Genomic DNA, 25,415 nt, shown 5'->3' with positions numbered 1-25,415 from the left:
GAAATACAAACGCGTGCAGATAAAGGCACACAGGGCTACATTTATTCAATTAAAAAGTAAAGCTCCTGTATTATCTGATTGCCAAACATTTTAGTACTCTTTTTGATTTTGAAGGGAAACCATCAGCCACGTGCGTAGCTTTTGGAGTCATGTACTAGGGGAGTAGTTCTTTTAGTTAATTATATTCTGACAGTGTGAGCATTTGTGTGGCCTACCCAAATGTTCTTTTGGTTAGTATTGTTCGTCGGATCATTCAGCAACAGCCGTCAGCTGAGCTAATTGTAAACTGACACATGCGTGCTGCCATCTGAACAGGTCCGCTCAAACTGCTGTGGTTCTTTCCTCAAAAGACCACTACAGAGTAAACTTGCACGGTTCTCCGACATCTCTAATTGATTTTGTCTGGACTTTAAAAGAGACTGTGACCTCTGAGTTTGTTTCGGCATTTCTTCTCAGAGTAGTCAGATAGGAAATGCCGGCCTCATCTAGCTATTTGAAATATTGACGTGTAAAAGTGTTATTTTATAATCTATTTACAGAAATAAATATCATTTATCATTTATCATTTATCATTTACCCTACTGAAACTGTCCCCGTGTTTACCACCAGCACATATAAAGGCTACCGTGACTTTTAAATAGATCAGCTCCGTTTCTGGTTCCATCGCATTTCCATTTCTGACAATAATTTGTTAACTTTTATGGCGTTCTAAAATTAACTTTGTTAATTAAAAGTCCTTTCTGCCAAAACAGAATTTCCCAATTTGTCACTATAATATAATTCCGTTGGCGTCATTCGTGAGACAGTCTGGATATCAAAACAAACAATTAGGCGCGTTATTCACTAATTGGCTAAAACATAATTTTATATCAACTACTCGTGACGTGCTCGAAAACAGAAACTCGGAACCGTTTCGTTTTCATAAAAAAGAAATAAAATTAAATGAAACGCTACGAGTGCCTCGTCACAGCCACTTATCTCAAAACTGTCTTTCAACGAGAACACTTTTCTAAATCCGGTTGAATTACCTAACATGAAACATAGTCTACAAATTCGTACTATAATATTCCAACTCATTTTTGCGTTGAAAACTCAAAATGCATGTTTATTTTCTTTTAATTTATTTTATTTTTATTATTTGTTTTTTGTTATTTTATGCAATACCTCATTACATGTAATTGAAAATGAATGAAATGAATTTGATTTGAATGCTTAATGAGTATGTATAGGCATATGGTATAATATTGGATATATGTGACAGTTGGATCAACAAGTAATCCAGGTGTTGCCTCGCGTACCATCTGCCTTGCAAGAGGCAGTGCAACGTCTTCTGGCCAGGGATCCTCACCCTCGCCCCACCACCCAATTGCTGCCGCTGATCAAGTACTTTAAGTAAGTTATTGTTCTGTATTATAAGGAAAACTGCTTCTTTGAAAATTGCTGCAATTATTTGATAATTTGTTTCGATATTTGCGAGAAGCTATAAAACGATAATATACAATGTGATGGGGTGGGACTTCTAACCCGTTAAGGCTGAGTACTACATCTAATTTTATCGTCAAAAAAAATAATATGGGGGGTTGAACCCCTAATTGAAAATATTGAAAAATAGTGATATTTTCGGTAAAAATAATTCACAAATGATTTTTTTTCTCACCAAAACATTGTCAAACATATGAAAAAAGTAATGAATTAGTTAGCCAAGGTTATTAGCTACCGTTTGTCGTATTTTTTGTTTCTACGACGCTTTTTTCACTTTTTTTACTTTTTTTGATATCAAGGGTTGTACCCTTGATATCAAAAAAAGTAAAAAAAATATTAAAATAGCCATAACTTTTAGGGGGAGGGGATTCGACCCCTTCGACCCCCGACTTTTGTCGATAAAATTAGATGTAGTAATCAGCCCTAACGGGTTAGAAGTCTCACCCCTATCACATTGTATTATGGATGCTTGTTAAACTAAATTAGCTTAAAACTATCTCAAATTCTATTAAACCAGTTATGTCAAAATATCTCTTTAAACTTATTTCTTTCCATACAGGAACAAAGGTGACCAAGAGCTGGCAATATCCGCGATGCAATTCCTGGATGTGGTGACCATGAAAGATCCGAACCAAAAGGCTCACTTCTATCGACACACTCTGATTGATGCGTTGCCGACCATCCCTAAGGTAAGCAATAGCGGTATTTAGTGTACATACCATAATATTTTTATTTACAATTTTATGACCGCTGCCTAAGGTGCCTATTTCCTCGCGGTCTCGCAACCAAGATGTCTCGAGTAGCCAACCAGTGGTTATCAAAAACCTGGTCATACAATCGTAGTATTCTAAGGAAATAGGATTTTAAAGAGTAGACTATGTAATTATACGTTTACTTTAAGTGGTTAAGTGTATGACAGAGCCTAAATATTTATGAACGTCACATTAAGTATTTACGCCACTGAAATTTTGCATTAATGAATGTATCAAATAGACGATAGGTTGTAAAGAGGTGCACATACATCAAGCCAAACGACGTATCCACCAATGATAGTAACCCTGAAAGAATAAACAAGCAAAACAGATAATACCGGCTATTTTCATGTTACGCCACTTTAAAAATCTACAATCCACGTTAATACGCAAATAACAACAGATTTAGTGTTCCATGTTGCTTCAAACACAATATTTATTTCGTATTTCAAATAGCTAACCATTCTAGTCACATGTTGTTTCACCAAATCAACCGAGCCGACATTGATACCTCATCTTATTTTTAGACAACAATTAAAATTTGGTTCGGCTTGATTAAAATATTATATTTCTAATTAAGATTCTAAATCCAAGTATCAACTCGTCTATAAATATAAAATGGTTACTTTGGATAATGTCCTTATAAAATCAGGTGTACCTCAATCATCTATTGCTTTCTGCGGTTAGGCTACCAATTACAGAACATGGGTGTTTGAACTACCCATGAAAGGATTAAAGTCAACCCTTCCAAGGGTCGTTCGAAATGACCCGCTATCATAATATTTTGATGATTCAGTAACAAACAGAATAATTGATACACTGATAAAGGAAACGGCTAGACTTGTCCAGCTGTTCATTATGTATTAGGGTGGCAGGGTATGACGTTTTGTATCGTCCGTGTAGTTTCGACTTCTCAGGAAAAAGGCTCGTATTGCTACTGATATAGTAATTTAATTCGTCTGAACTCCTTCGCTCTAAATTCTTAATAATATTTTGACTCTTCCGTAAGTTATCTGAAGAATATAGTGCATTAAAGATTCAAAGCGTTCTCTTATGGCACACGAGCAGACATAATATTTTTGGCTTTGGCAACGTCTGTGGATAATGTGGTTACTTGGATCGGTAGCTATATTTTTACCATTTTGAGACAAAGTAACTTGCTTCTTACGTGTACCTAAGCAAGTGACAATGTTTTAATTTATCCAACAATCATTATTCTAATGTAATTATGTTTTTTAAACTAACTCATAAATGTAAGGATTCAATCAACAGATAACATTTTTTACTGTTTTAAAAATCTGCACAGTATTCTGAAATTCTTCAGTAGAATTAAATTTATTGCATTTAATTGCCCAATTATGAAACTTGGGAATGAAACCGAGGCTTAAAGTAACTTGTTTCGAGTATCAGACTTTATAATCCTCAAGGTAAAGTCTACAGCCACTCAAAAAGTATCGAAAGCCAAACTTCCAAATACTAAACTGCCTGACAGCCGTACTTTAGATTTTACGGAACATTTTCTATTTTAAAATTGTGAAGATTTAACTGGTTTTTATCGGAATAATTATTTTGGAGTTGCTATAATTAGTCGTACCTAGTGTGAAATTAAGTTTGTAGGTATTTTCATTCTATGATAGATTATATTATACACTAGCTTTTGCCCGCGACTTCGTTCGCGTGGAATAGTGACTTCCGGCAAATTTTTGGTTTTAACCACATAGTTCCCGATCTCGCGGGATCTCTTCAAAAATGAGATGTGGAAGATATTCCAGGGAACTCTTCAAAAATCAACATAATGAGCTCTGCGTTTGAATTTAATAGATGTATACTCACTTAGGGCATTGAAAAAATAGTTTAAAAACGGACTTAAACTAACTTAAAACTAAAGAAAGCTACGAATTACGAATTTATAACAATTAAAAAAGAAACTATATTACAACCTATCCTCTATGCTATAATAACCAAGCTTAAACTAAATAATTTAAAAGAAACGACTTAAATCTAATCTAATTAATTTATAAATTAGACTTACAATTTTATTAAAAAAACTAACTACAGTAACTACTAATAATCGATATCAAACTAAACCTACGTTAAATAGTTTAACCAAAAAACCAGGAAAACCCAACAAATAAACTTATTAATTGACAAATACAACGAAACCAATTTAGAATATACGAAACAGCAGGACCACTACAAACAAATAATATAATCATACGACTGATAATACACTTTTTCTACGATAGTACCGAAGCGCTCGGCCGATACCCAACCAAATGAATGTAACGAAACCATAGCGCGATCTATTTCGATCCCAACGCCATCTATCGAGGATAAAGACAACTTGGATTATTTATTTATACTCCGTTCGGGCATTTTCTTTGTACTAAAAGTTTAATTATATTGATATTATTTTTTTCATACCTTTTTACTATTTATTTACTTTTTTTCGATGAATTAAAACAATAACATGAACCGAAGTCGTGTAACGATCGACATAGAATTATCTATACTCCGTTAGAGCATTTTCTTTGTACTAAATGTTTTATTATATTGATATTATTTTTTTCATACTTTTTTACTATTTATTTACTTTTTTTCGATGAATTAAAACAATAACATGAACCGAAGTCGTGTAACGATCGACATAGAATTATTTATAAATAATTTATTTCTTATTTTTATTTTTTGATTTTTGAAATAAAAATAAATCTATGTCCTTTCTAAGGTTCTAAACTATATCTGTACCAAATTTCAACCAAATCCGTCAAATAGTTGCGGAGATTAATGGTATAAGCATAGAATGTTCGACGTGATTCTTTAATTTGACATAACTTTTTTATTTATGAACCGATTGACATGAAACAAACACTAAATGTAAATTTAAGCATCCCACAATATATTCGTGAAAACCGCATCCAACTCGGATCAGCCGTTTCTGAGATTAGCGCGCACAGACGAACAGACAAACAGACAAAAAAAAAGTTAATTACATTTTTGGGTTCGACATCGACATAACAATAACCCCTGCTATTTTTTTTATTTTTATTTTCAATGTACAGACAGCACTTTTCTACGATTTTATTATATGTATAGATTAGATATTCTTCTAGTAATATGTATAACACTGGGACTTTACTCAAAGAAAAATACAATTATTTACTTTGTTAACTCGACAACTACTTCAGTTTATCAATATCCAATTTCAGTCAATATTTATCTATTACTGATTTTGGTCACCTTAGTTCATTAATTAGTAAATTTAGCTGTAATTAACATTATGTAGGACTTAGGAGAGACCTAATTAGTAATACATTAACATGACAAATCTAGGTCATTGGGTTTCAAATGCGAACTTCTAGAGATTTAGGTCGAACCGGTAAATGTAATTACTGGGACTCATTCCTCATCGCTTTGTTTCCTGTATTGAGCGATAAGCCATAGAAAAAGAAAGAGACAAATGTCCTACGACATGTATCGGTGACATGTCAAGCGAATTTTTACCCGACTTTTATAAGGCGACAAGGCGACTCGTGTCCGTAGCGACGTCGTGTCGCGCGATGTTGTCACGTATGTCGACTAAACGCCCGAATACTGAAATACTACCTACTGAATTTTAAGTTGTACTGAAATACCATGCTATCTCTATCATTTTATAAAGAATTGATAGTGACAGAACTAGTCTTAACCCTAGATCACTAAACATTAGTCTCACAGGCGACACGACCTCTAAATGTTTTCAGTTTAGATATGTTCCTGGCATTCCCCTGCCCCACCGCGTTCAGTAGCCTCCTTATTCATTGTTTTAGTGACCCGTGTGCATGCGTTTTGTTTGCACGTAGTTTACTTCCGGAGTTTTAACGAATTGTTAGTCTCACGGACTAATATTTAGTGATTACGCGTGAAAAGTGAGTTAAGGTAAGCTTGGAATAATTTTGTTTATTTATTGACTTTTTGTACAAATATAGTTTTATTTTATTTCTTAGAATTTTATTATTTATGTTATATAATATATTAAAATAATTTTCATGTATTTTATTAGTATGAAGAGGAAAAATATATATTTTGAACATTATATACAGCCGTTTATTCTGTTTTAGATGGATTTAATAAGGGATGAAGAAAAAATTCTGCACTTTTTGAATGAATCTGACAGTGAAAATGATGATCTAGAACTCGCATGTCAACCTGGTGAACTATCAGGATCTGAAGAAGAAGAAAATAACTACATCGCGTAAACACTGACGCAAGTGATGAAGAAACCGAAATCCAATAAAGTGATTTTTGGTCAGCCAGACATAAACTTCAGCACGAAAAAGCCTGAAATAATACATTACTACTATTGTAGAAATGTATTATATCAGGTTTTGGTACTATTGTACCAAAGGAGCCGTTGATACTGTTGACCAGATTTGTTCTGCCATGAGCTGCAACCGCACAACAAATAGGTGGCCTCAATGCATATTTTATAATATGCTGAACTTATGTATAGTCAATGGATATGTTTCTTATGTGTCTAACGTGGTGCGGCAACGACAAAAACCTTTTAAACGCAAAGCATTCGTGCAAAAATTGGCAGACACTCTCATTAAGCCATGGTGTTGCGTGAACGATACATGGCTGTAACTTTGAGGAAGAATATCAGGACCAGTATCAAAGATATCCTGCAAATTGAAAATATTGAGGCTAGTACTAGTCATGCACAGCCAAAAAAACAAAAAAATTGCGCAGTTTGCCCGTACCAGAAGCATAGGATGCCAAAAGTGTCATGCCACTCCTGCAAGAAGGCCATTTGTGGCGAACATACGATTCCTGTCTGCTCAGACTGCCAGGATTAACATTGTTATATGTTTGTTCAATATTTTCTAAGAAACCTTAATAATAACTCATATGTCACCTACTTTTTTCATAAATAAATATAATTTCCAAAAAAAATGCCGATTTATTTTGTTAGTCAAAATGACTAATGTTTAGTGATTGTGTAACTCGAAAATATGTTTAGTGAGCTAGGGTTAAAATAGAGTAGCGTTTGAGTATTTGGACAAAAGTCCGGCAACTTCGCGCTACTTCGCCCAACGTTGCTGGCGACACGTGTCACAGGACATTTAATTTTATCTCCTAATGGATCCTTGGCTTTAGAGACATAAGTATCAGTGTACTTTCGTTTATTGACTGTAGATATTACTTTGTTATTTAAAATTTCATGTAGTTATAGGTAAATATATAATCACCATAGCTTGTAGGTACTATACACAGATATCCATATTTTATTTATAAATAGCGTATCTACGAGATAATTTAGCATACGAGTATGCTGTGAAAACTCCGTACTTTTCTTTTTTATAGAAGATATAAAGTAACTGATCCACCCACACAAAGTATCTATTAATCCGCTTTCTATCTGCATAAGGTTTTTTCAATCCGATGTCATATCTATTTTTGGTCAAAGGAAAATATTGAAATGAATAACTCTTTGCAAGTATAATAATTATCTAAAATATTTTTAATTATTTCTCTTGCTATTTTTGTTCATTGATATTTAGATACATGTTTATTCACAAAGTATTAGTAACATTATGAGACAATAATAAATTGTCTAGTACTTTTAAATAGTTAACCAACTATAGTATTATAAAACTGTACTGAAATCAGTAGCAATAATAAGTTATAATTGATTTAACAAAACCAGAGTTCTTGAACTTCCTTTTCCAATTATTCCATCTGGAGTTGTAAAAGCGGCAGTAATAGGTTAGCACACAATTGTACTCAATAAACAATGCATCGTTTCTCAAAGTTTGTCGTAGTTTTGCCAATTGTACACACGACACATCAAGCTATGCATAACCAGTATAAACTGACCCGTATACGCGAAAAAATTCAACGTAGCGTGCCCATGATTAACTGGTTTGTATAACTTGATGTGTCCCTTCGACATTGTATGCACCTGTTCTCTATTGTCAAACAATTTTGTTGAAAAGAATATTGTATACCTTTGTATTTCAGTTCTTTATAAACAATGTTCAAAGTCGTCTTTGGAAACTTGGAAATTTGTTTTCTTCTTGTAAAATAGCATTATAAAGTACGTTTGTGTTCTTAAAAAGCTATATAAAGTGTGATGGTTTTGTTTACTCTAAATATTTAATTTTTGTGCCATATTTTTGTGTTTTGTTCTAAATGCACTTGGTACACTTTATTAGGAGCAAGAGACTTTAAGAAACTAGGTAGTGACAGGACTGAATTTATGACTTCTAATACATTGAACAATGTTCCCGTAGACAATGTAATCTTAGTTTACCGGTCACTATGAAGATTTATTTATTGACTATTTTATTATCATACTTATACCCATCAATACAGGTTAAACCTAAAAACCCAAGAATAATATGTACTGTTACCACGAAAATGTCCCAAAATAAGCATCTATCTTTGCATTCTTACTTTGTATTCCTTTACTCTTAATCCTAAATATTATACTCTTATTGTTGTTCTTTTAGAAACTGCGTTGGCAGCACATTTGGCCGGCTCTGCAGACCGAGGTTCGCACCGCCGAGGTTCTGGCTTCAGTCCTCCAGTCCGTGATGTGGATGGTCAAGGAGGCTGATGAAGCGGAATTCGAGGTCTACATATTGCCAACCCTAAAGTAAGAAACACTTCGGTGTCGGTGATACATTGTTACCAACGATTTGTAAGGCTACTTGTATAATACAAAAAATAAGATAAAAGTTATGTTACTAAATAATCATTGAATATCTCTTAGTACTACACTAAGAGATATTCAATGATTACTTAAACTATTCCTTAGTAATGATTTTGTATCAAAAACTATCGCTGGACTGGGTTAAGTAATTATTAAATGTCTCTGGGTGCGTAAGTAACCCAATCTCCAAATATTTTAATGTAATTGTAACCTTTTCAAAAATACTCTCGCTCAATAAGCAGTGTTGTTACACCAGCTTATTTCTTTGTTCAACCGGCAGCCCTATTCGTACTCTTCACGAGTGTATTACGGTAATTTAGTTACCACGTACATACCTACCTGTTTCCGAAACTTTTTACTTTTATGTATCTTTGAAGAAAAATAATAGTACAAAGAAATTCACTCTCAGATATTCATCTCACAAAATTAAGCTTAGGTAACGTTCAAGCGAAGTTTTTGTAAAACGAAATCATAAGGCTGCAATCTTTTACGTAAGAAATATCACATTTTTAAAATTAAATATTCAAAGTTAATATATTTACGCGAAGTGTTTATTTCTTACAATTACCTTTTTTATTACAAATGCCCTTTAAATAATATTTTCAGAAAAATGTATTCCAGGTGTGTTTTGCAATGCTAATGAGTTCTAAGAACATTATTGTCTGTGTTGTTTCTGATCTACGAAGCGATTAATCTTCTTATCATTTCCATTACAATACATTAATCAACCATAATGAACTTGAGATGCGTAAAATGAACCATTAATATTCCATCCGCAAACCGCAATATCAGCAGAATATGACATAAAAAATAACTTAGATTTAACTGAAATGGAAGATTTATTCGAACCATTACAATTTCCCGTGCAAGACTGGCTTTTCCGGATTGGGCATTTAGACGTTCCGTTCTCGTTTTATCTTCTTACTGCAATTTATTTCTATGCTGGTTCTCATCGTAAAATTTTGTTTTGTTTATTGAGCATTTTATGTAATTTCTTTTAGGGGTCTGTTCAATTCGCCGAGGAGCATTCAAGCGTCGGTCACCATTCTTGAGAACGTGCACACTATCATGCAAAAGTGCAAACAAAAAGAGATAGACACAGAGGTACTGCCTCTATTATACCACGCTTTGGAAAGCAACACTATGCAGATCCAGGTACGCAAATTATAAAAAAGACATTTAACATAATGTGTTTATTGAACATAGAACAGCTATTTAAACATTTTCTTTTTATATTGGATATTGACTACAAAAGCGAATTATATTAAGTACAGTAAACAAATTGAGTCAAAAATAAGGAAAACGTTAATTTGTTTGTACAGGCTGCATCGTTGGTTGCCACGCAAAATATTTGCGATACCATTGATAACAAGGCGCTCCACACCGAACTTCTGAACAAAGTGAAATCGCTCCTGGAGAGGAATGCTAGCGACGTGAAGATCATCAGCTTGGTCCTCTGCTTCTATGAAAAGATTATTGTCAAGTTCGACAAGACCATCATCCTGGAGCAGGTGATTCCGACTCTGCTGGCTATGCGGCTCAGCGACCCAGATATCGTCACGCGTGTCGTTAGTGAGTATATTTATATGGTTTCTTCTAACTAATTATTATTGTACAGCTAATTAATTTTAACAGCTCCGCATATTACTTCATAACTGCCTTAGCGACCTACGCTAAATTTGCGAGTTCTAATGCCAAAGCTATTTAAAATTTCCAACAAAAGCGATTTTCGACACCAAAGCAAATTGTTTTATCCATACTGCGTAAGTAATAATTTTGCGATTATAAAACCTGCTCATTACAGAACTATACAAGTCGCTACTCATGGAAAGGCGATTTGGGTTACCTACCAATGTGATGGCCACGAAAATGATACCTTCGTTAGCTCCGCAAACGGTTAATCCTGCGCTGAATGTCGACCAGTTTACTAATCTGATGGAGGTATACTTTCAGAGACTTTTATTTGACCTGTACTCCAGGCTTGTGGGTAACAAGATTGAACTAACAATGTGTTTGTTGCGGCGCGCCGTCCAGATCCTGTACGACATGCTGGAGAACATCGACCGCCAGCAGCGCTACAAGCTGAAGGTCGACAACCTCGCGCTGCCGAGTCCGGAGCGTCGCAAACTTCGCCACCAGATGAGCACAGATAATATGAACGCACCGCCTTTTAATATTCCAAACTTAAGAGTGGATCAGCGTAAAACCTCTAGTGCTGAGGATATGGCCCGTAAAAATTCTATGAGTGGCCCTCCTCCCACTGCTGTTCCTAGCACTAGCGGTAGTGTAGGCGGGTTCAAGAGTAAGCATACGTTTACAAAATGTAGTGTTAAAAGCCCTACCCGGTCAAGAATCATACGCAAATTTTCTGTAGGCACAGGTATTGGCCAGTGGTTCTTCGGATCCAGCAATTCTACTAATAACGACAACAATTTCCTTCGCGTTTCAAGCGCTTTTCCTAACCGTCGCCTGTCGGATAACACTCTGATGACGCCCAAAATACGCATCGCGCCGTCGTGCGCTTCGTCCCCGGGAGGAACTCCGGGATCAACATCTGGCTTGCCCACGCGCCGCCACTCGAGCATTGGGCCACAGGAGCGTCGGGGCTCGGCTGTCAACCTGTCTCCACCAACCGTAAGTTATATACGTACAACCCTTTACGCTTGCACGCTTGTTTTAACACTGATAATTCTAATAGTGTGTAACTACATACCACTTATTATTAACAATTTAAATTTAGAAGCTTGGAACAGGGCTGCCCGTAGTAAAAACGATGACGGTGAGGAGTCAGGGTGTGAGGTAAATCCGGTAGTGAAAGTGGTTATTTTGACAGGGCCACCAGTACAGGGGAAGGGCTGGCGGCTCAGGCTCGAGCCTGTCCGTGCCGGCTACGTCACAATGCGTCGTAAGTGATGTGAAACTCGTACACGTACGCCCGCCTGGCTGCGTGTCCTCCCCGATCCCCCTTTTGAATGTGGAAATGTCCAGCTTAACATTGATGTGGTTCTGTTCTTCTGCGGTCGTGTCTTCTTCCCAAACCGACTGGGAGAGATAGTATTTGATCTTTCATCACATTATCATTTTGCATATGCACGTGGATCGGACCTTTCACCGCATCGCATCAATGCTATTCCTTTCAATCCTGCGAGAAGCCCGAACAGACACAACACTTCAAGAAATAATGAAGTGATGCATGTTCGTTGAAGACTTTGTTTAGTGAACGTCCGCGATGCATGAACGCCACACCACCGCGTTGAATGTATCGTTGAATGCTCTGCTGGGAGGGTAGCTCCTCTCGCCTCTGGTGAATGCTACTGTATCCATTCTGTGATTGTTCGGGTGTGTACCTGCAGACACGTCGATTCCATTGTGGCACGTTTTTTCCAAATTAACCCGGTAAAACAATTTCAGGAAAAATTTGCAAATTTTAAATGAAATTTTAAACTTTTATCACAGCGTGTACCTATTGGCTTTAGAGATCGGTTACAGTACTACAAGAGTACTGCACAGCACAAACAATGTATATCCCACCGTTCGGCAGGTCACATAGGTCTTCTTAAGTGTTGAATGTGTTTGTTTGAAGGACGCTACGCAAGAAAGGTAATCATTTGTTCATTCATATCAAGGCTCTATGCCATGTATTACGTATTCGCTGTCTCATTTACTGTTGCTATTTGTTCTTCTACGCAGCTTGCACGGAGCATGATCGTGAGTATATGGTTCCATTCTACTATTTGCTGCGAATCGCGCAGTACCTATCAATCATCGTTTCCAAACTGTTATATACTATTATGAGGAGTAGAGTACACTAAGATGTTGCCTTTTACGTTTGATAGTATTACTTCTCGTCCTAACACACTTTGAAAATCAGTTTAGCAGATCTTGTGCGTAATACTAGTCATCTGGCAACATCTACGTGCGAGTATTTCGCTGTAGTGTAGATCTGAGTATCAACAACTATGAATCACAAGAATTTTCTCAAGCCCACCACGCTTTACAATGCTAAATATAGACGTACGTATATTTACCTAAATATAAGGCATGCCTTAGTTAAATATTATAGTATACTTTCACTGTGGTAGGATAAGAGTTGATAAATTTTCCCATTTAACACTAATACATACTTAAATAACATGATCAGAACTGATGAATCTCTGGACTTTTTGTTAAGGTGTTCTTAACGGTATAATTTGCGAAAAAAATGGAAAATGTATAGGAGAATTAAATGATATTAATTCAAAATAATGATATTTCATTATTTATTTATTAAAACAGTATTATAAAGGATTGCAGGTTAAGTTAACCTATATCTTTCTGATTTAAATAGGTATAGAATTAGTGGCTATTTCTATGAAACTAAAATTATTCGATCGATTGTTTCAAGTTGATTAGTTTTTAAGATTGCCCACAGAGAACGTGGAACAGACAGTTTGTTACAAGGCTAACAAGTTCTAGATAGTTGCGATTAATAAAACTTATAAAAGTTTCTGATACCTGTTATACACAAGGAGCAGTTATTAAAAAACATTACTAAGTTAGAGAATAAATACTTCGTAACAATTAAACTACGTAGTTATTATGTTTAATCATGTTTTCTGACACGTGATATTAATAGATTTCGTATTGTATTTTAGAATACATGGATTTGTGTAGAGCATTTGTATTAATTAATGTATACATAAATCCTAATCAGTATTTTTGTACAAGTAGTGTATATGTACGTGTATGTGTGGTAAAGTTTATTCATTACAAACTTACGACCATTGATTAGTTTTCATTGAATGTGTATTTTCCATGTATCAGATTATAATAAAATAGACAACGTACCTACTTAGAAATAAATAAATTTTAGTTTTTACAATATTAGTTAGGAATGTACCCCTGAAACCGCTGCTCGTTTAAATAAATTAGTATTTTATCCAGTAATGAAAACCGAAGTAATCATTTCCAGTTAAATACACAATCACTATTTATTCGTAGTTCATTGTATGCCCTATTCATATAGATATTTGGAATGTAATCCTACTTTTCGCAAATGACTACCGCTAAGGCACCGCCCACTGGCATGTAAATATTAACATATTGTTGCTGTGTAGGGTGGCTCAATGCCAAACACATCGTCGAGCGTACCGTTTCTGCTGACTTCTTCAATGCAATCCATTCGCTCGCGCCGCCCATCGGCCTGCCTGAGCGGCTCTCAGGGCTCCGGACTGCTGCAACAGATTAGCAGTGGCATGGTAAGGCACCTACCGAGCAGCAGTAGACACCACTCGCACGCGTCGACCTCGACCAACTGGAGCCTGCAGGGGGCCACCGCGGCTGGCTACAACGCTCTGCAGCACACCGCCATGGCAGTGAGGAAATGCCCCTCACTCAATATTACCCTCACGCGTTAAACACCCGCCGCTCGAACCCCGCCACCTGTACAAGCCGGAGGGCGCACGTAGTGTTAGCGGAGCCTCTCGCGCCGCCTTCGGCTGCTTCGTGTTTATTGTACCCGTTCGCGGGCCTCGCCGTGTCTCTCCTTGCGATCTGCCGACAAGGGCGATCCCCGTCCGGTCCCTTGATGTTTAGTAGTTACCATATTATTATATCGATGTTGTTTTAAGTATTACCATATTAACTTTATTTGCGAGTATTTATTAGAGATATAAACTTGTTTATTTTCCTGTGCTGTCTATATTGATTTTAGTTAGATTGTGAAAGCGTAAGAAATTGAAAGAGTATACGGAAACGCGTAATCTTTTCATAAAATTCTTAGGATGATACCGACGTTACTCAATATGAATATGTATATAAATCACTTAAGTATGTATAAAGATTGTTAACAGAGGTATGGCGTAGGACAACCTGTGTAAGCTTTAATCAGTATAATGTGGACATATCACTTTGGGTGAAGAAAAGAAGTTGGAAGATGTCCATTTGTAATAAAATTTAAGAGTTAGAGATTGAATAACTTATTATAACAGTATAATGTTACCAAACTGATAGTATACAGCAAAATGTTGTATAGAGGTGCTGTGATATGATATTGTTGTATTTATTAGAAACTACTTTATAGTAGTAATAACTTCTTCTGTTGTTGAACGTTAACACTTTAATGGCATTTGAGAAATCGTTGGCTATCAAAAGACGGTTATGTGCCAAATAAATAATTTTAAAATGATGTAATGTGCCAGCAGGGCCATCATGTCGGCACTCGATACTGATTAACGTAGATTGGAAACTGAATGTAATTGTAACGCCGATAAAAGTGTCGGAGTGTGACATGTCAGCGCCCGGCAGTAGCCACTGACTGCGGCCGGCGCGCCGCTACCCTCAGCGGTCACATGAGCACTTCGTTTACTGGTCGAATGCTTGCACGAGAAGGCTCTGGCATAAGCATTAAATTAAAGTAAACGTAAAGCTGCACGCATGCACAGGATGCGTTAGAAAAATTTAAATAACCTTGAATAAAATTGTACTAACGACGTTTTAATATTCCGTGAAAGACTTTCTCGCCTCAGATACCTAGGCGTTGTAATATTTAGGTACTTAAAGCGTCGTACTAATAAAAATCAACATTGTTTAATAAAATGTCAACAGAAAGTGCGTAAAGTTTTCCGCGAAACGAAACTAATTTATTTACTCGTACGTTCGTTGTTGTACAGTCAGCATAATGTTATATGCAGAAAGTGTGTGTGTGTATGTGTACTTAGTACTGTACACACTTTCGGTTTGAATATTTAGAAGTCAACCTGCCCTCTTTAAGCTTGAGTACCTACATTTAGTTTGCTTTTCCGGCTTATCGGTACGTATTGTGTAGTGTTGAGGATTGTTTGGTCCGTAGTCGGATGACACCTAGCTAGAAGAAGCCGGCGGAAACAGCAGGGCTGGCGCCGGCGTAGAGTAGACTGTAGCACTAGTTGGTACTGTAGCGGGCGGGCGGGGACCGCGCTGCCGGTTGCGGTGGCGGCGCGAACTCCCGGCCGCAACCATTGATCTGGCACGCGCTTTGTTTTAATATTTTGTTTTATTATGGTTTCTTCCAGTACCAGCTGTTTTCCGGACGTACATAAAGAGAATTTCATATACGTTAGAGCCGCGTAGCGTAAACCGAGACCGGATTGGCGCCCACGGGCCGCGCTTGCACCGAGGCCACGCGCCCCTCGCCGCCCGTCCGCGCCTCGCCGCTGCACGCGCTCATTTCTACTTACAAATGAGCTTCGATTTTTTTAAAGTACTTTTCGATCAAAATTTAATAAATCTAGTAAATTGGTTGCAAATAATTACACTTATGAATATTTACTAACTCTCATAAATAATATCAATGTCATGCATATCGGCCTAACGATTTTCTAATGACTTGCGGTAAAATCTAACAAATTTTCTGTTCCAATGCATGCTGACTGTCAATACGCACTTTTATTGATTTACTGAGTAACATTTACAAAATTACTAATATCAGAAACCACACTATGGTTATGGGTGCATCTGCATTCGTTTCTGTAATGATTTGATCGTCAGTAGAGTGTTCGTTTGTTACGCCGAAATTGCAATCAGAATGAAAGGTATTGAGTTGCACGTCACATCGGTTATGACCTTGTAATACCTATATTTGGCACAGTAATTACAGTAATATGCACTTCTTGACAAGATAGTACTGCTTCTGTATGCACATTTTTACACCTCTTTTATTGAAATATTTGGACACTCTAGTTTTGATTAGAGCTCAGAGCAAGGACATACTCTCCGGGAAAACAAAATATACACCGCATTGGAGGGAAGGTAGAAGTAACTGAGTCGAGGGATAATGTTCGAGTAAATGTAACGTTTAACAGACATTTGGCACCGATAGCTGAGATTTCTCGTGAAGCATGAGTACTATACGAGTAAGTAACGATTAGAGTATTCGAGTATGTATTATGCTCTAAGTAAGTAAAGATAAGTTAAAGAGATTTTTTGAAATGTGATAGTATATCGTGAAAGTTCACCTGTCGGTCCAGTACTCTAACAAGGTGCCAAATTAATTAAAAATAAATTAAATGATCGCGATGAAAATGATAATTCACGCGACAATATTGTAACTTAAATTAAATTGTATCTTTGAAAGAAAAACTATTTCATTCTTAACGCGCGGTAATACCATGCAAAATTCTTAGTATTAAAAAACCTTTTTGCTTGCGATCGTAAACTACGATAACGTCAAATTAAACGCCGGTGTAACAGTAGCTAGTGTAAACCGCGAAACAGACGGTTAGTCGACCACTTAGTGTGGATTTCGCGTTCTTATAACCTTTGGTAATCTCAAAATAATCACATAAACACTACTTGAATTAAAATAAAACCCATTCACATAACTTATGTAATGCAGCGTAAATAAATACATAATCGTCAATTTTGAAGAAAGAAATGACTAGAATGGAATACATGAAGGATAAAACATTTGGAAACAAAGTAACTAACTTAAAAATCTAAAGTCTGCATTAGCCACTTACTTACACATATATATTATATTCTATTAATACAAGACTCGCATACTTTCAATTCCTTTCAGCTTTGTCAACAAATTATGTATTATACATCTTAATGCTTAAACATAATTGTATTATATGCCTATCTCTCATATATAATGCTGATGATGCTATAAGTTTGTGGAAATAGGATACCTGCTTTGCTGTCATTTCGTGAATCACAGTGATACAATTTCATGTACATATATTTATCATCAGCAGTAATATTTGACATCTGAAGTTATTGCTGTTTATTACCAAAAACAAGGAAATTCATTAATACTTGTATATAACTAGCAAGGAAATGTACAATAAACAACGCAGGTATCCTATATACACCCTTAATTAAAAGCGAAGTAAATAAAACTTATGTATTATCCCAAATGAAAATACGCATAATGTTTCATTGAATATTAAAAGTGTGAAGGCATAATTAGGTGTAAGTATGTCCAGAAAGTGAGAAGTAGACGTAAGTGAAGTATAAGATTTATCATATTATACCTACGTATTATTATAACTATAATATATTGTAATTATTCTAGTTTTAATATAATATTATTATTATCTTCGATGTTGTGAACTTAATAACTTTATTCTCAAAACCCTTTGCCTTCATTTTTATTAATATAGTATTTAAATAAAAGTATATATGATATTATATGTAATATATATCCAGGGCTATGTAATGAGGTAGTTTTGGGACGGCATGTGCTGAGTTGTTGCTGTCACTGTAAGTGGCAGTGACGAAAGTTTAATATTCAAGAAACATAATTTCCCGCATTACCGTGAGTGGTGACTTGATGAACTTTTTCTAAACATTCCTATCGTGTTTCGAGACGAAGGACTCATAATTCACATAGTTTCTCAAGCTGCTGCGGAGATGGACTTGAACAATGTATATTTTATCACGCACCTCCAAATACAAAATGGCGCTAACTCCAAAACGAGATTTGGACGATTAGTAAACATTTTAATGTCAATGTAATTGCAAAATTAATGAACTTGCAACAAATAATAATTTAATAATTGTAATCAGCAACAATGATTACGCATGTAACTGGTGGTAAATAACTCGATAGTTTGAGACAGGTATCGCGTGGCTATAGGTCCCTTGTCTATAAGCTTGTCATAGTTGTCGTGGCCCCTGTCCACCCCGCCCCCCCCCCCCGTGCACCCCGTACGCCCCGGTAATAAGTTTTGTCTGTAGCCTCCTCCTCGCAACAGTCCGGCAGATCATTACATTCTTCTAAGGGTTGTGGCGTTTGCTCAGAGCTGCTATGTGATATCATTTCTGTGTGCCCTGATTCTATGATGTTATTCATATCAACATTCACTTTTTGAATTATTCGATGTGATTCTATGAAGTAGATATTTAAATACCTTATTATATACCTTTTACGATATATAATTAATGTTTTATCAAATATTGAGCTACTTTGTGATCTTGATCTATGAATATTGACTTCTAACTTCTTTAAACTTGACTGCTCTCTTCTAAGGCAAAGATGATTCGACAATACTTTTATAAGATCTTTCGTATTTTTCGATCGACGCGAAACATTCTTGGTTAAATTTAAGGTGCATAGAGATATATTGGTATATATCGTGTTTGAGCTTATCAGATTGAATTTTATGAATAGTTACGGATTTTCCTGATTCTACTCTTGTTGAAACGAAAAGACGAAAAAGTTGCCTTAATCTTGTTAACTCTATTCTCACCATGTCCCAGACTGAGCAGTTCTTACACTAGAGGCCTTCTTCGGAAGGCCGGAGTTTCTGGAAATATCACTTTCCCTTTCTCCCACGAACCTCCAATGTTCCTCTTCTAGGATCCCTTACATTTTTGTGACTATCTAATTAGTGTTGGACAAAGATCCACTCATATATATCAACATTATATTAAAAATATATTAATCAACATAAATATAAATGTTATATTATCGTGGATTCAAACTATATGATACCACTTACTAATATATACTTACTCATAAATATTAAACGATGTTTAGTAGAGCAGGACCCCCGTTAAAAATCCCAAATGAAAAAAAAATGGATCCTTTTCAAATATATCAAAATATGACATATTCAATCTATATATTAAATGTTTAAGATTAATAAATGTTAAGTGTTATTCATCAGAGCCGCACTTAGATTTGAATTGTATACGGTGTATTAGGTCCTTCTGTGGGAATATAATTTAGTTAGAACTGTTGAACAACAGTGCTTAATATTGTCGACGCAGAAATTGCGCTTAGCGTGTTTTATGTATAGTTGTAATTTGGACGATGCTTTGGTGATACGAAACCCACTATATATGACTATAGGGTTTTGAATACTTAACATAGTATGTATATTATAGGCATAGTTATCGATAAAAACATCGAATAATTATGCTTTAGTAGATTTGCGTACGGAGATCGCATTTCTACGAACGAGCTCATTAGACAGCGTGGCTCCTGTCAATGACTTTACATCACTGAAGCATCGTGCTCCCTAATACACTGACTTATGTTACATTAATGACGGAGAGAGTCTCCGATTTGTGTTTGTTATTTAAAGTATTATGTATACGTGGCTCTCGTAGTGAATTAAAGTAATATTAAAAGTAATTTTGTGGTTTTTTATTTTGCCTCCCTTTTATAGTAAATTAAGCCTGAGTGAACGCTGTTGTTATGATTGTGTACTATAATTAAATGTAATATGCTTCTCCATATTATGTATAACTAGCTACTTCCGCGCGGTTTCACTCGCTCTGCTCGGTTCCTATTGATCGTAGCGTGATGATTTATAGCCTATAACCTTCCTTGATAAATGCGCTATCCAACACAAAAAGAATTATTCAAATCGGACCAGTAGTTCTGGAGATTAGCTCGTTCAAACAAACAAACAAACAAACAAACTCTTCAGCTTTATAATATTAGTATAGATGTGTGTGTAATAACTTTAAAGTCATACAGCAGGCTTCGTTGACTTGATTATCATTTAAATGGACAAATATTAGAAAATATGTAATTTTATCATAATTTTACTGAAATAAACCAGTTTAGCAGTGTAGTAACTAGCCAAAAATTTTGAAAGACAAAATATAGTTTATTACTCTGTCTCGTACTCAAATAAAATCAAAAACTCTTCGATGGACATTGCCTCCTGCAATCACTTCATTTGTATACTCGAAGCTGCCTCGTAGAGGTTGCGTAGCGGCGTAGTAACCTCGTAGCAGGCATTTTGCAAGATACTTCTGCTTACAACTTCAAGCTGTCTCTTGTCTCTTGGATTATGTTTAATGTGGATTAGTAGCTTTTTGAAGTGCAGTAAGTAATAAGTGTATAAGTAAGTATGTAGAAACAAGTTAATGTTTGGTTATCTATCTTGTGAAAACTGGCCCCTTCGATTCATTAACCAAAAAATAGCACTATCTTTAAATAAATAATTGTACGAGAGAGACAGGTGTATCTGTCTCTCTCGTACAATTTAACAAACATTATTTGTAAAGGTCTTAGCATCATTTGAAAAAATACTATGACGTATTGTATTAACTAGAATTCTAACGTAACGTTATAATTTTAAACCTAGACAGAACTTAGAAATCAGCCAAGTAACATTGAAAAGATAGCCGTACTTTAAGTTTAGAAAAGATACCAGTAGCTAGGGCCTAAGATTGTTTACATATTACGCTACAGCGGCAGTAGCAACGCAGCCACGATAACGCTGTGCTAGTTCCAATTAAATTTGTATGGAGCCTTACATACGACGCTGCGGCGGCAGCAACAACGCTATGGGTGTATAAATGCACTGAGGCAGCAGCATTCCCGCTTCCGTTGTGGCATGATGTGTAAAACAGCCTTACCTAATATCTATACCATACAAGCACCCAAGGTGGCAACTTTCTTAGTAACTCCAACAAAAAAAACTCTTAAAGACGCGGAGTTTATAAATATTATTAGTAGTATAAAGATAGGTAGCGTATGCTCCGCAACCGTCCGGTTACAGAACCAGGCGACACGACTTACCTAGGCTGTCACTACAACATATCATAAACGCTAATCTAATAAAAAGGAAAGCCAGTATACAGCTGAAGGTTAACCATATCATGATAGAATAGAATATACATTGTTATCACTCCTTCTATTCCCGTGAGTGTAGGAAACGGCTAAGTGACATAATATATGAAAGGACATGGCTAAACTAAAGTATGGACGTCGTAACCCGTACAAATAAATATTGTATAAATATGGTACCTAGTAATAAATAAAGCCGCATAATTAAAGATTGATATTTTGTAGTTAAGAAGGTCCAGAAACTTGGCATATCTGCGCAATCCTGAAAATAAAGTAGCGCTCCTACGTCAAACAACGTTACAAAAACTTCAAAATATAACATTGCTCTGAACTTTTACCAAGGCGTTTTGATGAACCTGAGCCGAAAGTTATTTATATATGAGGTAGATAGGTAAACAATTCTGCTTATACTAGATGTTGAACACAAAGTAACCAAGGACAGACACACAATATATAGTAAGATTGTGCAATCTTATACAAAATATATATTTTGTGTCGATCAAAACATTTACAATTATTTGGTTTCAGAAAAAAGTCATTATATTACCGTTATTAAAAATTGATGTTCGTTTAATTATTTCGATTTGATTTTCGGGGAAACTAATGTCCTAATAATAGCTTGCAGTACCTACTTCCGTGTTGTCATGTCAAACCACAACAGAAAAAAATCAATTATGAAACTTATTTTTTGTTAATTTTTGTTCACCAAGTTATAAGAATTAGTTAAACACAAAATAATTCATAAGTGAATATTTAAATGATACGGGTTAGCGTGAAATTCGTATTCTTGTTATTATGCCTGGGTCAGTCATTTAGCCATCTCCTTTGACAGAAATCGATCAACAATAAACCTAAACCATGTAAACTACGATACGACTCCAACTAGCTTGTCAAGTATTGGAGATTTTGGCAAAACCTCTCATATAGGCTAGATCCATAAGCCATAGTCCAACAATGGACTGTTGTTTGAAGACGCAAGCTTACGACGTACGTTAACAGCAATCTCGGAGCTTCCCAATATTCAATCAACTGGCGTTAATGCCGTCGATGTCCTGTCCTCCACCTAATCGATGCTGACAATGCATGGTACGCAGCGAGAGTCTCCCAGTGAACCAGGGCCGTACTTTAGGTTCATGCGTTTTAAATCAACGAGTGGCTACATCGTTGATATTTGAGTGTTTTGCTAGTAAATTATAAATAAGAAAGATCCCTTCTTCATTTTACCATAAATATATAAACCAGTATAATACCATAAACCAGTCAATAAAAATACGAATTCGCACAACCTAAACATGGATTGAGTTAGCCTGAACAATAGGGGCAGGGGTAAAATAACGCTAGTGGTCTCGGAAGGTAAAGTGAAGACAGTAAAAAATAATATTCCACAATATTATTACACCCTTTTTTTAACTGAACTGTGGGAACTTTTCACTAGTTATGTTATGAGTTCCATATAAGTGGACACCTATCGGAGACGTATACCAAAACAAGACACAAAACAAATTACACACTATTATGTGCCGAAAATATAAAAAAGAAATTGTGACTGCTTGCCATCGCACAAGAAATTGAACTCAAGGCACTTTACCAGTATAACTAACAGCCATTGTAACCAACGAAATTGACAAAAAATTAAGTTCAAGGACTGTAATACTAAGTCCGTTTCTGCAATCTTGTAGAACATCCAACTATCAACATTTTGCATGTACTTATACATCGGAGCTTAGTTAATGTTATAGCGAAGGCATGAAATACTTACACGTACTCTAGCGGTGTCTTTTAAGTATCATAGAGTGACATCACGTCTTATTAAACGCTAAGGGCTAGGCAGAGGTGCACATAATCAATATAACAACTAACAATCAGTTATTTACATATAGCCTATTAGCTTATGCCTGCGGCTTTCGCCATAATCTACGTTCTCGTGGGATATATAGTGACAAAGTTTCGCTTTACATATAATATTCGTAGGATTATCATTATACTGTACAACACCAGACTGTGTTATTACTGAGAAATTTTCGAAAAAAAAAACCGCAACCTGAGTACCCGTCCGAAACCCCGTATCTGCAGACTGCAGTTGCAGTTGTGTCCATACAATAAATAAAGCAATAGGTATACTTTTAAACATGTTACATGAAATATGTAATCAAATTATACCTAAATATTTTAGCTTGGTAATTAAAATTGGAACTTTACACGTGGGTGATCACAAAATAGTGGTTTCAACTATCACGTCGCCGACCGTGTTAATTACTAGTTACCTATGACGCAGATAACTTTTTACAAAATATGATGACGAATGTATTTTAATAAAGCAGCATGGTGACTGATTTTTAATTTATGTTAAAACTATTGGGTACTACTTGTCTGCTCATCTACAGTTCCATGCTTGTCACATTTTCGCACCTAAACATTATCGAATATCTTTTTAATCAAAAGTACTGGACGAGTAAAGTACATACATGATCAGCGTCCTACGGGCTGGCCAATGGACTACATATTTTAAAAAGACCGGGTGCCTGCACGATCTCATAAACTTGAATATAAAAAAATTGAATTTTGCGATTAATGTAATAATGTAGAGGCGCAGCATCACACTGGCTGTTGCAACAGCCAGCGGAAACAAGCTGTTGATGATGCTTATGATTACTTCTTACCCTAATCGAAACCCTTTGAAATTAACGAAGAGCAACTCTTGTATAATTATTTTCTATTTAATATGACATTAATAAGTGAACTGAATTTTAAGTGCCAACAATTTTGTAGATAAATTGAATACAATTCACTTGAGCGCTTCATTGAAGCGAGCAAACTATGCAACGCAACCACTGTGCTGAAATATCGACAAGTCGACAATCATCGTCGCCTGAAATGCCTCATGAAATTCAAGTTTGTTCATAAATAGGGAAATATTTCACTACAATGAGAAAATTCACTGAAGTTGCAAAATGCTAAAGGTGAATTGTAGATACTCGAAACCATTGCCTGTCCTATACCAAAATTGTCTCGACCAAAATAGTGCCTTGTATTTTAACAACTAGGTATTGTAGTCGAACAAACTGTTCATTAATTTGTATTTTAGAATTTAGAGGTCTATAGGTAAATTAAATCTAAAAAAATCATAACAAAGGTATAGTTATCTCGAAATTTTATAGAAGACTAGCTTGTACAGGACAGTTTACTCCGGAATTCCGTTCATTTAACAAAAAAGAAAATACCGAGGTATAGTACCTGAGATGGTTTACCGTAGTAAAGCACTTAAGATTTTCCACTGGGTCGGTAGTTCTTGACGGCAAATAAAGAATTAAAGCGAATTTACTGTTGTAGTTTTATAGTTGTTTACTTTACTGTAGTGTAAAAAATAATGTATGTAATGCACTTACTACATGCTACTCAGAATCATTTAATGCTTCCCGCACCTAAACTATTCCTTTCTAAACATTTTGTTCCGAAAATAATTGCTAAGAAGGGCTATGTTAAGTAACCATTAATTGACTCTTGAGTACGGCGATTAGTTATTTTTGTTTGTTTATCTGTTTATTAAGCTCAGTGTCGCATATCCCGATCACTGTAAACCATAATCCCTATCTATGTTGCGCTGAGTACAGTCAACCAAGTAGTCAGTCGGTCAAGGAGGTTAATAATTTTCCCATACACTCCAATCAAGTAAGAAATACAGCATGTTGATACATAGACAGTATCCAGTGGTTGAATGTTTATCTGGTCAATAGTTACATACAAAAGATTTTTGGCTCTTATATGCTAATTAAATAACGTTTTTAAATATTTCATAAAAAAAATAAAAATATAAAAAGTAATGGGCCCACCATTAACGGAGGAAATCCAAGCGCATATATTATGATCCGACCGCAATAGATAGGAATTTCCGGACAATTCGCGCCGTGTCCATACTCCATAAGTACTGCTTTCT

At 35.7% G+C, this 25,415-nt stretch overlaps 1 protein-coding gene across 5 annotated transcripts in view; it reads left to right on the top strand.

The window, feature by feature from the left end:
• Positions 1-20,032, top strand: part of LOC118262353 (SCY1-like protein 2) — a 152,943-nt gene extending 132,911 nt beyond the window's left edge. Inside the window, exons 8-19 of one of the 5 annotated variants that reach the window (XM_035573652.2) lie at positions 1,262-1,392; positions 2,042-2,171; positions 8,729-8,874; positions 9,933-10,086; positions 10,254-10,503; positions 10,736-10,872; positions 10,966-11,233; positions 11,306-11,565; positions 11,765-11,836; positions 12,622-12,639; positions 14,028-14,168; positions 15,963-20,032. In XM_035573652.2, coding sequence (XP_035429545.1) covers positions 1,262-1,392; positions 2,042-2,171; positions 8,729-8,874; positions 9,933-10,086; positions 10,254-10,503; positions 10,736-10,872; positions 10,966-11,233; positions 11,306-11,565; positions 11,765-11,836; positions 12,622-12,639; positions 14,028-14,168; positions 15,963-15,989 — 1,734 coding nt within the window. In that variant the 3' untranslated portion in view covers positions 15,990-20,032. Of the gene's footprint in view, positions 1-1,261; positions 1,393-2,041; positions 2,172-8,728; positions 8,875-9,932; positions 10,087-10,253; positions 10,504-10,735; positions 10,873-10,965; positions 11,566-11,764; positions 11,837-12,621; positions 12,640-14,027 lie in introns of all 5 variants that reach the window. The other 4 variants (XM_035573617.2, XM_035573671.2, XM_050704415.1 and 1 more) reach the window with 4 other exon arrangements.
• The last annotated feature ends 5,383 nt before the right edge of the window (positions 20,033-25,415 follow it).

The sequence above is a fragment of the Spodoptera frugiperda genome, chromosome 25 (assembly GCF_023101765.2).
Source record: "Spodoptera frugiperda isolate SF20-4 chromosome 25, AGI-APGP_CSIRO_Sfru_2.0, whole genome shotgun sequence".
Taxonomy (NCBI): Eukaryota; Metazoa; Arthropoda; class Insecta; order Lepidoptera; family Noctuidae; genus Spodoptera; species Spodoptera frugiperda.
This window is presented reverse-complemented; position numbering and strand designations above follow the sequence as displayed.